The sequence below is a fragment of the Pelobates fuscus genome, chromosome 8, assembly GCF_036172605.1.
Source record: "Pelobates fuscus isolate aPelFus1 chromosome 8, aPelFus1.pri, whole genome shotgun sequence".
Classification (NCBI taxonomy): domain Eukaryota; kingdom Metazoa; phylum Chordata; class Amphibia; order Anura; family Pelobatidae; genus Pelobates; species Pelobates fuscus.
The window spans coordinates 15722079-15735476 of record NC_086324.1 but is presented as its reverse complement, the minus strand read 5'-3'; the positions used below and the strand labels follow the sequence as shown (position 1 = coordinate 15735476).

Here is a 13398-nt window from a genome sequence, read left to right as displayed (position 1 = left end):
ATACGTGAAGATGCTCCAGGTTTCGACTCAAATACTCTCTCTGTGCAGGTGTCAGGAGCCGTGCTGGTCGCAGGGGCTCTCCAGGTGGCATTTGGTGCCAGTGGTCTCCTGGGTCGGATCCTGCAGAATTGTGGCCCCATGGTTAAAGCTCCAGCCCTATCCATCATTGGATTGTCATGCTACAAACAGGCCGCTCTGTTCTGTTCTTTCAATTGGATCATCTCCTTACTGTAGGTGTCCCACCCTGTGGCACTTATTCCTGAGTGGTGGACTGGAGATCACAGTCAGGTCTGGATCCTTGGTGTAAGCCCAGACCACCACTTTCATATCAGGACTGTCCTCATGATTTAGAAGTGAGAGGATAGTCAGTGAACATATAATGGAAACTCCATTGACCAAAAATAAATAAATAAAAATCACCATTTAGTATATATATCCCCAATGAAAACATGCATGCATTTGATTATAATTTTTTTAGTTGAGGGTACATCTAAAAACAGCTTGCAAAACCTACAGTACTCTTGTCTTCAGCCTTTGCAGGCCCTCCCTTTCAAGCCTCGCCCAGAAATTCTGTGGCTGTCCAATCACAGACGTTCCAATGCAGCTCAGTGAGAATTCTTTGCAAGGCAGGTGCTTTGGGCAATTGCTGCCTCTTGAGTTTAGTTTCACCAAGTTAAACGAACAAGGAAGTAACACGACCGGTTGTCTTATTCACAGGTTGGGAGATGTAACAAGGTTAATTTATAAAAGTGCCAATTTCTACAGAAATGTGCACTATTGGTAAAATAAAAAAAAGAGCACTTAAGTAAGCTGGGGGTCTAGAGTGTTCCTTTGCCTCTTGGAAATCGTTCTATATATAATTACAAATATTGGCAATTATTCTTTTAAATATCTTCTGATACAAAGTTAGAAAACACTTCAATGAATAAGCTCAGCTCATGTGAGTTTCACCTACACAATGACTAATCAGACAGCTTAGTTTTTAGTGATTTGACGTTGTTCAGGATATAAAACCATTTTGAAATATTACTCTGTATTTCACAGACTCATACTCATAACTGGGGTGTTATCCCAAATATGCCGCTCTTGCTACCTGCCGATATGGACGTGGAGATCGAAGAAAGACACGGATAAGCAGTATTTCCCAGCTCTGCGCATGTTCTCAGTATGTTCATACGGTATACATGATAATAAATATAATACAGACAGGTACATGCTGTATATAGCTATCTATTTAATAAGCAGATATAATTATATCACGGACAGCTAGTGTGTATATTCATATATTTAATGTTACTGACGCCCATATACACATGCAAATACATCTAAATGCATTTTAATTATGCTGTATTCCATCCTTGTTGGATCTGACAGCTGGTCCTGACAATTTCCTGCACCTGGATTGTCTGCAGCTCTTTAAGAATGGTGAATGAGCGTGCAGCGCTTGACAGCGCAGTCAGGTCTTCCGTCAATGATTCAACCTTCATCACCACCGCATCTCTCATGGGCATCGCTGGCCGCGAACAAAACGCCATCGAACCAGCTGCCTGGTTTAAAATCCCATCTCTGGGTACGAACAACCACATTTTTTCCAGCATAGAAGGAAACACTTTATAGAAGAAAAAAAATATATGGTGAAAATAGTGCTTTCTTGAATAATCAGGAAACTGGAGATTTTATGCCAAGATATATTTAATTAAGTGCAAATTATATGAAATTCAAAGTGAATTTCAAATTGTAAGTTAAAATTGTCAAATTGTACAAAAATTATAGATTTTCAAAAAGATTCTCCAAGATATGTTTGGCTTAAAATTCGAAATTCCCAACAATTCTCACTTTAGCGATTAACCTTGATGCTAGGAATCTGTCACATATTTCAGGAGAACTGGTATCAAATGTTTACTTTTAACTTTTAAAAAAAGACTATTTCATGTAACGATAATTTTATTTTAAATGATGTATACTGATTTATTTATTTATAATGTTTACTTGTTTGTCTGCTGCTGTGATTGCTCTGTGTGAACCTGTAGCAGAAGCAAGTTAGGTTGAGCAGCAGTTGGTCAGATAACCGCAGATTCTGACTCAATATGACCACTTAGCCAGATAAAACCAAATGAAATTTTGTCATTAAAATCAATATACACCATTTAAAAAATATCATTAAGTTTCGTTAAATGTAATAAATTTTTTTTCCAAAAATGATAAGTGAAAATTTGATGACCGTTGTCCTTTAAGGAGAACATTGTGGGGACACAATATCAGAGGAACACTTGCCAGCAGTGAAAGATTAGATGAACAGATCCACCAAACTCTGTGTGTCCTACAACATCACCACCACAAGTCCACCCAGCCCAAAGTGTGAAGCCGTAGCTTATCCTGTCCTAGCCATGTCTGGCTTTCTATAAAATACTAAAGGGTAGTTGCTTGGCACATGTGGCACATTAGCAGTCAACTTGTGTGACACTGTTGCAAGGAGTGTCTAGATGAAATTGGGATTTCTGGCAGCTATGAAATGTAGCACATGGAATTTATGTAAAGATCTGGACATTTGTTCCCTGTGTAAGGTTTCCCACCGTAAGCTTTCTTGATTGATAAAAGTTGGATGATGATGATGTGAGTTACAGTGTGTCATATTGTGTATTTGCTTGTAGGTGCCTGGGGTTGGCCGCAGTTCACTCTCCATTCATTGAGCGTGGGGATTGCCATGGCTCTGACCTCCAGCCTGTCTTCTCTCTGTTGTTACATTCTGTGTGATCGGATGATAGACTGCCCTCCAATCCCATCTCAGGCCTGCAACAGGGGGATCTGCATGGAAGGGGCTGGGAATATCCTATCAGGTATACTAGGAAGTATCTGTGGAACTGGCTCCAGTATCCCTAACGCTGGTATGGCAGGAATCACCAAGGTACCTTTTTAAAACTGCCCACTAACATGTGCTGTTGACGTTCTTCTCAATATAATATATTTCAGGAAAGTCAGCTTGGTTCTCTAAGGTATCATGCTCTTCCTCTTTCTCACTTTCTAACCCTGTGTTCTCCTAAACAATCTGTGAACCCTCCAGCAGGTCAGAATGTTATGATTTACACTGATTAGCCACAACATTAAAACCACCTGCCTAATATTGTGTAGGCCCCCCTTGTGCTGCCAAAACAGCTCTGATGTGTCGAGGTATGGACTCAACAAGACCTCTGAAGTTGTCCTGTGGTATCTGGCACCAAGACATTAGCAGCAGATCCTTTAAGTCTTGCAAGTTGCGAGGCGGGGCCTTCATGGCTTGGATTGAGATATGGGGAATTTGGTGCCAAGGAAACACCTTGAACTCCTTGCCATGTTCCTCAAACCATTCCTAACAAATTTTGCAGTGTGGCAGGGTGCATTATCCTCCTGAAAGAGGCCACTGTCATCAGGAATCACCATTGCCATGAAGGGATATACGTGGTCTGCAACAATCTCTAAATAGGTGGTACGCATCAAAGTAACAACCACATGAATGCCAAGACCCAAGGTTTCTCAGCAGAACATTACCCACAGCCTAAGCAATGCCTTTACATTGGGTGGCAATGATCCTGACGCCGGTTCTCCAGTTGTCCTTCCGTGCATAACTTTGGTAGGTACACCACTGCATGCCGCAAACACTCCACAAGACTTGCTGTTTTGGAGATGCTCTGACCCAGTCGTCTAGCCATCACTATTTGGTCCTTGTCAAAGTCACTCTTTTCACTATTGCTATTTGTTCCTGCTTCCATCACATGAAACAGTGTCGGAACTACCGCGGCCGCAGGGGTCGCAGCTGCGACTGGGTTAAGTCCACCCGATGGCTATGGGTTAGGTTCACTCCATGCTGTTAGGTCCACCTGATGGCTATGGATTTCCAGGGGGCCCGATCAGCGCTACGGTGCTTAACAGCGCGACCGGGCCCCCTTTGATGAGGTCAGAGGCTGGGAGAAAGTGACAGTCCCTGTCACTTGCTCCCAGCAACCACCAGAAGCCGTGCGGGAGGAAGGAGAGGAGGGAGTCAGAGTGGGAACTCTGACTCTCATCAGGCTGAACCCCAGGGAAGTCACCCTCCTGCATCTAAAAGGTAGGAAACATTAAATATATTTTGAATATGTGTGTGTGTGTTTGTCTGTAAATGTATGTCTGTGTGTGTCTGTTTGTATGTATGTGTGTGTCTGTATATATGTGTGTGTGATTGTATGTGTGTCTGTGTCTGCATGTGTGGGGGGCGACGTATGAGAGGGGGAGAGTAGACATATGGGGGAGTGCGGGGGGTAGACGTATTGGGGGTGTGGTGTGGGGTAGACGTATGAGGGGGGCCCCAGGGCAATTTTCGCACTGGGGCCCCGTGGTTTCTAGTTACGCCTCTGACATGAAATTATACAATTAACTGTTTACTTGCTACCTATTATACCCCACCCCTTGACAAGTGCCATTGTAACAACATGATCAATGTTATTCACTTCTCCTGTCAGTGGTTCTGGTTGTAATGTTGTGGTTGATCAGTGTACCTGCTTTAGCACAGACGAGTTAGCGGCTCATTCACTTTCATTAAGATTCCTTGGGATATTAGCAAATTCTGTGTTGCTGGTAGATTTTTAGGGCACAAAATATTCATCTAAGCAAAAGACTGCCACAATTACCAAAACTATTTTTACTGGAGCAGTGTGTAAATGTAGAACTGTCTGCTAGAATCTTCCAAAACACCCTTGAATTGTGATAATGTACATTTTTTAACATTATTATTATTCTGCCACAGCTTTGATGTTGATGAAAAACAGAGGAAAATATGGGATACGGCTGAACTCAATGAGATAGAGAGGTAAAAAGCGCTCAGAGGTGCCTCCCCGGTGTAGATGGGTGGCTAAATATTCCCATGTCCACTCCAATGAAAAGATGGAAATTCAGGACTCCAAACGATGGAATTGAGGTATAATATATCAAAAAGATTTTATTATAAAAAAGTGGATAACAACCACCAGCATATAACATATAAAAGGAATACAGGTCCTACGTGTTTCGTTCCACCAATTACGTAATCCTCATTTACTTATTGTTACTTGTGTTTTTATACTTGGAATATTATTAGTAATCCTTAATTACTTATTGTTACTTGTGTTTTTATACTTGGAATATTATTGTCATTGGTCCCTGAGGAAGTTCCTTTGGTGGAACGAAACGCGTAGGACCTGTATTCCTTTTATATATTATATGCTGGTGGTTGTTATCCACTTTTTTCTAAAAAATATTTTTTGATATATTATACCTCAATTCCGTCGTTTGGAGTCCTGAATTTCCATCTTTTCATTGGAGTGGACGTGGGAATATTTAGCCACCCATCTACACCGGGGAGGCACCGCTGAACGCTTTTTACGTCTCTATCTCATTGAGTTCAGCCGTATCCCATATTTTCCTCTGTTTTCCATATATTGTATAAGGTCGTCTGTGGGTTAACAATCTTGGGAGGCAGTTTTTTCCTAAATCAGAGATAAGTATATTTTATACTTATATTACCACACTGGTTACACTTTGGTGTTGTATTTTGTTGTTTGATGTTGATGAAGTTTGGTAGAACCATTAAAATGTCCACCAGAGAAAATGGTTTAAATCTACAGTAGAAAGAGGGAAGTGCTCATGCCATTGTACAGAACACTTGTGAGACCTCACTTGGAGTATTGTACGCAGTACTGGAGACCCTATCTTCAGAAGGATATTGATACCTTAGAGAGAGTTCAGAGAAGGGCTACTAAACTGGTTCATGGATTGCAGGATAAAACTCACCAGGAAAGGTTAAAGGATCTTAACATGTATAGCTTGGAGGAAAGACGAGACGGGGGATATGATAGAAACATTTAAATACATAAAGGGAATCAACACAGTAAAGGAGGAGACAATATTTAAAAGAAGGAAAGCTACCACAACAAGAGGGCATAGTCTTAAATTAGAGGGACAAAGGTTTAAAAATAATATCAGGAAGTATTACTTTACTGAGAGGGTAGTGGATGCATGGAATAGGCTTCCAGCTCAAGTGATAGAGGTTAACACAGTAAAGGAGTTTAAGCATGCGTGGGATAGGCATAAGGCTATCCTAGCTATGAGATAAGGCCAGGGACTAATGAAAGTATTTAGAAGATTGGGCAGACTAGATGGGCCGAATGGTTCTTATCTGCCGTCACATTCTATGTTTCTATGTTTCTATGTTTCAGTAATGTGGTTGTTCAATAAAGGTGGAGTGTTGGGAATTCAAAGTACATTTTATAAACTATGTCAAAATAGCCGTACTAGAAATCTTCTCAATTTAGTTATGTTTTCATGTTTTTATGTGAATAAATTGCCATTATATTGATACATCTTGGTTTCTACATACCGGTATGTTATCCTAGTGGGCTGTTCACACACATCTATAGAAGGATAAATGATCACAGTGTCTTTTTCATTTACCACTTGGCTGTTTCCAGCTATTTTAATTTTTGTAGATTACTTTTTTGAACCTATAGTCATGTGCTCTCTTGTGTGCGTTTTTACAGTTATGTTTTAGTTTGGCAATTTTAACCTAAAATGATTGGAAATTATATATATTAGATCTATTGTAAAAATATTGCCTAAAGATCTAGACAAAGTCAATTTTGGTTGTTTTTAGGAATCAAGTATAATGTAGCGTTTATTGAAACACAGTGCATTCCCGAAGTATTGGATTGTAGTGGATTTAAAACAAAATTGCAACCTTTAAGCAAAAAGTGCTGATTTGGAAAAAATCTCTATCCCAGTTACAATCACAGTTTTTTTGCCTACATTTTACTACAGGTAGTCTTCACTTTGCGACTTACCTGCCTAACGACTGCTTGGACATACGAACAGCCCTCTAGCGTGGGGATTCGAAGGATTCCCCACGTTAGTGAGCTAGTCTATGTTCGGGGAATTTTCTCCGTAGATTCGAGGGATTCCCTGCGCTATTGAGCTGGTCTATGTTCCCCCAAACATAGACCTGCTCTCTAGCGCATGCAAGACTTGGTTGTCCCGGCATCCTCGCTTACCGACCAATTCGTTTTATGACCGAGTTTTAGGAACGGAACTCGGTTGGTAAGTGAGGATCATCTGTATTCCATTTTCAGTTGACTACAATTTGATGTTTAGTAAATAAGATATCTCAGTATGCTTAGTGTAATCTGATCTGATGTAATGATCTATCTGAATGTGTAATAATTGTCCTTTTTAGGTGGGATGTCGCCATTCTGTTCATATTACTGCTTTTCTGCTTATTGCATTGGGTTGCTCCCCAAGGATCTCTGAATTCCTGATGGATATTCCCTTTGCAGTCCATGGTAAGTGATAATTTTTAGACTGAGCAAGACTGACCTTGAGGCGACTCTAGAGAGACGCCTAGGGCCCACATTTTAGACATGAAACCCGGAACCATGAATTTGCCATTAACCATTCCTACGTGAAGAATAAATGGTGGTGGTGGTGGTGGGGGGGGGGGGGGACCTGTACCTGTAACTTGCTGAGGGCCCAGTGGGATCTTAAGCTTTCTCTGTGTATATATTATTGTCATTATTGCACACGTCCTGTACTGTTTTATCTCTAAAAATATGATATTATTGTTCTTCCATTGCCTTGCAGGAGCAGTCCTGAGCTTGACGTACTCCATGGCCTTGGGAGGCGGAATCTCCTATTTCCAGTATGCAGATATTGACTCTGGTCGGAACATCTTCATTGTAGGCTTCACTATGTTTATTGCACTGCTCGTCCCACGATGGCTGGAAGCAACACCAGGAATATTATTCACTGGTGAGGACCAGCTAATAATCCCATCTAATCCCTTCTTCATTTCCGCTAAAACTGACCTGTCTCTTGTTCCTCATCAGGCTGGCGACCGCTAGACCTCCTCCTGCTGGGACTTTTAACGGTGCCAATTTTTTTGGGCGCATTATTTTCGTTCATTTTGGATAACACTGTGTCAGGTGAGAGAAAGATCTACACACCATTAATAATTTTTTATCATCTGTCTGTCTATTAATATAATATTGCACATTGTGTTTTGATTTACCAAACGTGCAATACATTAAAGAGACACTATAGTCACCAAAACAACTTTAGCTTAATGAAGCCGTTTTGGTGTATAGATCATTCCCCTGCAGTCCCACTGGTCAATTCTCTGTTATTTAGGAGTTATTTCACTTTGTTTATACAGACCTAGTCACACCTCTCTGCATGTGACTTAAACAGCCTTCCTAAACACTTCCTATAAAGTAATGTTGTATTTACACTTCCTTTAATTCATATTCTATTTAATTTGAATTACTCATCTCCTGCTCTGTTAATAGCTTGCTAGACCCTGCATAAAAAATGTTTAAAGTAAGTTACAACTGATTAAAAAATTACACCATTTTGTTTTCATGCAGGCTGTGTGAGTCACAGTCAGGGGAGATGTGGCTAGAGCTCAAGGGCTGCATAAACAGAAACAAAAGTGAGATAACTCCTAAATGGTAGGGAATTGAGGTATGGTCTATACACCAAAAGCTCCATTAAGCTGAAGCTGTTTTGGTGACTATAGTGTCCCTTTAATTAGAGCTCAAGAAGACACTGACCTGAAATACCACTGGCAACAATCGTTCAGCAGCATTTTTTAAAAATAATAATATCTGCACTAGAGGAGTCAGACTTGCCGGTCTATGATACCGAGTCTTCTTTTTGTGCCACATTGCTATTTTCCTCACTAAGCAACTCAATCATCTTAATTGTAATTTTTTTTTTCAATTCTTTATTTATTGTCAAACAGACATTTTATCAGTACATTGACATATCAATTATGGGCTTCGCAGAAGCCTGAGGTGCAAGCTTATATATTTTCGTTTGTCTGTTTGTTTTTGTTTTTTTAACTTCAAAGGTATAACATAACGTACATAAGTGATTGGATTTTGTCACAATTGTAACAGTATGTGTACAGTTATGGTTAAAAGTGAGGTTTTTGGAAGGTGTGACTCATTTGACCATGTTTTTTTTTTTTTTTGTAGAGTTATTCATGGTTTGCGTCAATCTGGTTAATTTTAATTTTTAAAGGGTGAAACATCTACCTTTCTGTTTATATACAGACCTGAAGAGACTTTCTGTTTTGTTCTTTATGGTGTTGTTAAAATTAGCTTTTGATGTGCTCATCCTTAGCTCTCTGTATATAGGAACTCTGCAGGAACGAGGCCTACACTCGGACCAAACGCTTGGATGCCCTGTATCTGCAGTGAACACCCCTATGGGAAGGGAAGAGGAGCTGACAAAATCCTATGGACTCCCTCTCACGCAGAACTGCCTCTTCCCTGCTGTGTACCCATGCAATCAGCTCTGTCCTCTGCACTACGAGAGAGTGGACAGTGTGGAGAGAGAGTGAAGACGACCAATTACTGGCCGCAAGATCTCCTGTATTAAACCTAGTGCGCTGATAAAGGCTACAAACCCCTCCGTCAGGTTCTGTATGGACATATGGAGCTTATAGCAGATCTGAATATGTTATGAAGTTCCATCCTTTAAAGCAGATCTGACACATGGAAGTTCTTCACAAAGATAAATTCTATAGTTAAATCTGCCTTGTGTTAAGATGAAATAAACATTTATTTTTGTTTTGTATAGATTATTAATATAAAGTATTATAGGCCTATTATTTGCCTTTGTATCTCTAGGAAAAATGTAGAAAATGCACCGTAACTATGTCCTCTGTTCTCCATCAGCTATGATGACATCATGGAATTAACATTATATGTACACAAAGTGGGAAATTTACGGAAGGCATCAGATATCTCTCTGGTTCCAGCATACAGGCCCCTTTAATAGTGACACGGCAGTAATACGACTCCGGGCAAAACAGGCTGTCAGTAACTGCAAGAACAATATGTGTTGCGGTGATGACAACGCTTTCATCACAGATATTAGCACACTCAGTCCCTTCACACTCTTGCATGCAGATCGCAGTTGTCGTGTGTATTTTTTCTAAAAATGGACAGATCTGTTAAAGCGGCTCTGACACCACAAATAAACTTTATCTGATTTGCTTCTATATAGCTCTCTGTGTCTGAATCTATTTTTATTTTCCCTGAACGCTCTAGTTTTCATAAAATACATAAAATACATAAAGAAATTCTGGCTGGTTGGTCCAAGTAAAAAATTCTGTTTAACCACGAACGAATTAGTATGTCCGGGATTTGCCTGTGAGTCTTATTCAATGGTAATGGTAATAAGGTAAATCCTGGGTGTATTTTTTGCTAATGAGTATGGAAAAGTACAAGAGAGTATGGAAGAGTCCCACAGCATATGGGAGAGTACCAGTGAGTATGGGAGAGTACCAGTGAGTATAGGAGAGTACCAAAGAGTATTGGAGAGTACCTCATAATCCAAGAAAGTATGGGAGTGTAAAAAAAGAGTCCCTGTGAGAGAGTATGGGAAAGTACCAGCGTGTGTTCCGGCTCGTATTAGCCATAAGGCAAGGAAGACCATGACTTTGGGGAGACAGCCTGGACAAGGGCAGCACTGACTGATACACTAGCAGACTGATACGCTTGCAATGCAACCTACATTTGAGGTTGCATTGGGCTGTTGTGCTTTCCTCATTTCCACTTGTGCGGTGGAGGATGTTGCTGACTTGGAGGAGGTAAAATAATACCGTGTTTCCCCGAAAATACACCCTACCCCGAAAATAAGCCCTAGCTGAATTTTCGGGGTGGGCTGCAATATAAGCCCTACCCCGAAAATAAGACCTAGGCATTGCACCTTTGCGGCCCGGCAGGACTTCCTTCTTCTATGAGGAGGAGGGGGAGGAGCGTTGCGGGCCGCGGCTTCGCGCAAAGTGATGACGACGCGCGCAGCGCCGTCAGTCTGCCTTCACGGATCTTCAGCGGAAGGATCCATTTCCGGGCGGTGAGGCACCCAGTGGTCGGACTCGGCGGGCAAGGAAGGCATCTTTGAAATGTGAGTAGATATTTTATGTCTGGGACTGAATTAATTAAAGGGGGTGGTGAATTAATTAAAGGGGGGGGTGAATTAATTAAAGGGGATGTGAATTAATTAGAGGGGGGGCTGGATTAATTAAAGGGGGGGATTTATTTAAGGGGGGTGGATTAATTAAAGGGGTGGATTAATTAAAGGGGGGTGGATTAATTAGAGGGGGTGAATTAATTAGAGGGGATGGATTTATTAAAGGGGGGTGGATTAATTAGAGGGGGGTGGATTAATTAGAGGGGGTTGATTAATTAGAGGGGGTGGATTAATTAAAGGGGGGTAGATTAATTAGAGGGGGTGGATTACTTAGAGGGGATGGATTAATTAGAGGGGTGGATTAATTAAAGGGGGTGGATTAATTAGAGGGGGTGGATTTATTAAAGGGGGTGGATTTATTAAAGGGGGTGGATTTATTAAAGGGGGTGGATTAATTAGAGGGGGGTGGATTAATTAGAGGGGGTGGATTAATTAGAGGGGGGTGGATTAATTAAAGGGGGGGTGGATTAATTAAAGGGGGGGTGGATTAATTAAAGGGGGGTTCAATGTACATACCGGTACCGTAAATAAATAAGCCCTACCCTGAAAATAAGCCCTAGTGTGTTTTTTGTGACTAAAATTAATATAAGACCCGGTCTTATTTTCGGAGAAACACGTTAGTCCTCCTGTTTTCTCTGGGTTAAAGTGTTGCATTCCTTTTATTTATGTGTATGCAGCTGTATATGGCTGTGTGTCTGTATGACTGTGTGTGTGTATATGTGTGTCTGCATGACTGTGTATATGGCTGTGTGCGTATGACTATATATGGATGTGTGTCTGCATGACTGTGTGTATGTGTCTGTATGACTGTATATGGCTGTGTGTTTGTATGAGGTATATATATGTCTGTGTGTCTGCATGACTGTGTATCTGGCTGTGTTTCTGTATGACTGTGTGTATGTGTGTCTGTATGGCTGTGTATCTGGTTGTGTTTCTGTATGAGTGTGTGTATGTTTCACTGTACATATGACTGTGTGTGTGCCTATATGCTGTGTGCCTGTGTGACTATATATGGATGTGTGTCTGTGACTGTTTATCTGGCTGTGTTTCTGTATGACTGTGTGTCTGCATGGCTGTGTATCTGGTTGAGTTTCTGTATTACTGTGTGTATGTGTGTTTGTATGACTGTATATATGGCTGTGTGTCTGTATGACTGTGTATCTGGCTGTGTTTCTTTTTTTTTGAATTCTTTATTTTTGTTGTGCATGTATAGATCACAGGCAGAGCCGAGGTGCCCCAAGAGCAATCCTCCAGCTTTTCTTACATTCAGAGTGCGGGGCACAAAAAGAGCAGGCACATTTTAAGGTTTTAACAGTATACAAGTTAAGAACATTCGCTTAGGTGTGTAGCAGTACGATTAAGTAAGTAAACTAAATTTACATTTTGGCTACGCTCGTGGTAGGCTAGAGTAACATTTTATAGCAAGTAAAAATTAACAATTAACATGCATTTGTCTACGCCGAGGCGTAACTCGATAGAAAGGGTATGTCAGCAAGCTTTCAGGAACAATAGGGGGAATCAATGTTACCATAGTAGCGATGACTGCATCAACTATTCTCCGATGGTGGTTACAGATTGAGTGAGGGTGGTTACGTGCATAGTGGGATTCTAAGGTCCCTAAGTTAGGGGTGCTATGTCATATGGAGGTATGCGCAGGGAGATATGTATGTGTGTACGATAATAATATGGGTATTTGAAGGGTTAACAGAATGAAAAAACGATATCTGTGTTTCTTGTGCGGTGGTGGTGGTGGTTTGTTTGTTGTCACCTTCCCTTGTCTCTCTCCCCGTGTTCAATTAAACAGTTGTGGGGTCCCATGATGGCTGTGTCGCTGTTAAGGTACGCCTAGGGGATAGCCTGAGTGCTAAGGTTCAGACTAATGAACAAATTTATATTATTGAGTTCTGTGCTCCGTTTTTAACTTTAAAAAAAAAAAAAAAGACAGTTATAGCGACATGCAAGCCATGCTATCTCTTGGGTATGTCTGTTGAGCGCTATGTGAGGCTCATGTCACCGGGTTATAGGCATGTCAGCTGTTTATGGGATGGGGTTTTCTCGCCTGAGCACAGTAAGTCAGTTACTAATATACTGTCCACATTGTATGAGACGTCAGTTGAGGTGTACAAGTTTACATGAATCTGTTTCACATGTGCCTCTAACTTAGGATTTGGTGCTCATATCTGGGGTATCATATTTTTACAATACAGGTTGTGGTAAATTACTGGTAAACGTAACATTAATAGTAATCTGTAAATAGTCCGGTGAGCCCAGTTTCTATGCCAGAGATAGGAGAGGCACTTATTCGGGAAAAAACATATGACAAATAACATTAACACAATAAAAAAAAAAAAAATTATATAGCTTAACGAGAGTTTGATGGGG

General features: G+C 40.8%; 1 protein-coding gene across 3 annotated transcripts in view; it reads left to right on the top strand.

Annotated features, from left to right (window-relative positions):
* The window catches only part of SLC23A3 (solute carrier family 23 member 3), a 30648-nt gene extending 21026 nt beyond the window's left edge, over positions 1-9622 (top strand). The window contains exons 5-12 of one of the 3 annotated variants that reach the window (XM_063428558.1): positions 49-230; positions 1045-1165; positions 1375-1570; positions 2652-2905; positions 7214-7319; positions 7618-7785; positions 7863-7958; positions 9174-9622. In XM_063428558.1, the coding sequence (XP_063284628.1) occupies positions 49-230; positions 1045-1165; positions 1375-1570; positions 2652-2905; positions 7214-7319; positions 7618-7785; positions 7863-7958; positions 9174-9379 (1329 nt within the window). In that variant the 3' untranslated portion in view covers positions 9380-9622. Of the gene's footprint in view, positions 1-48; positions 304-1044; positions 1166-1374; positions 1571-2651; positions 2906-7213; positions 7320-7617; positions 7786-7862; positions 7959-9173 lie in introns of all 3 variants that reach the window. The other 2 variants (XM_063428560.1, XM_063428559.1) reach the window with 2 other exon arrangements.
* Positions 9623-13398: the final 3776 nt, after the last annotated feature.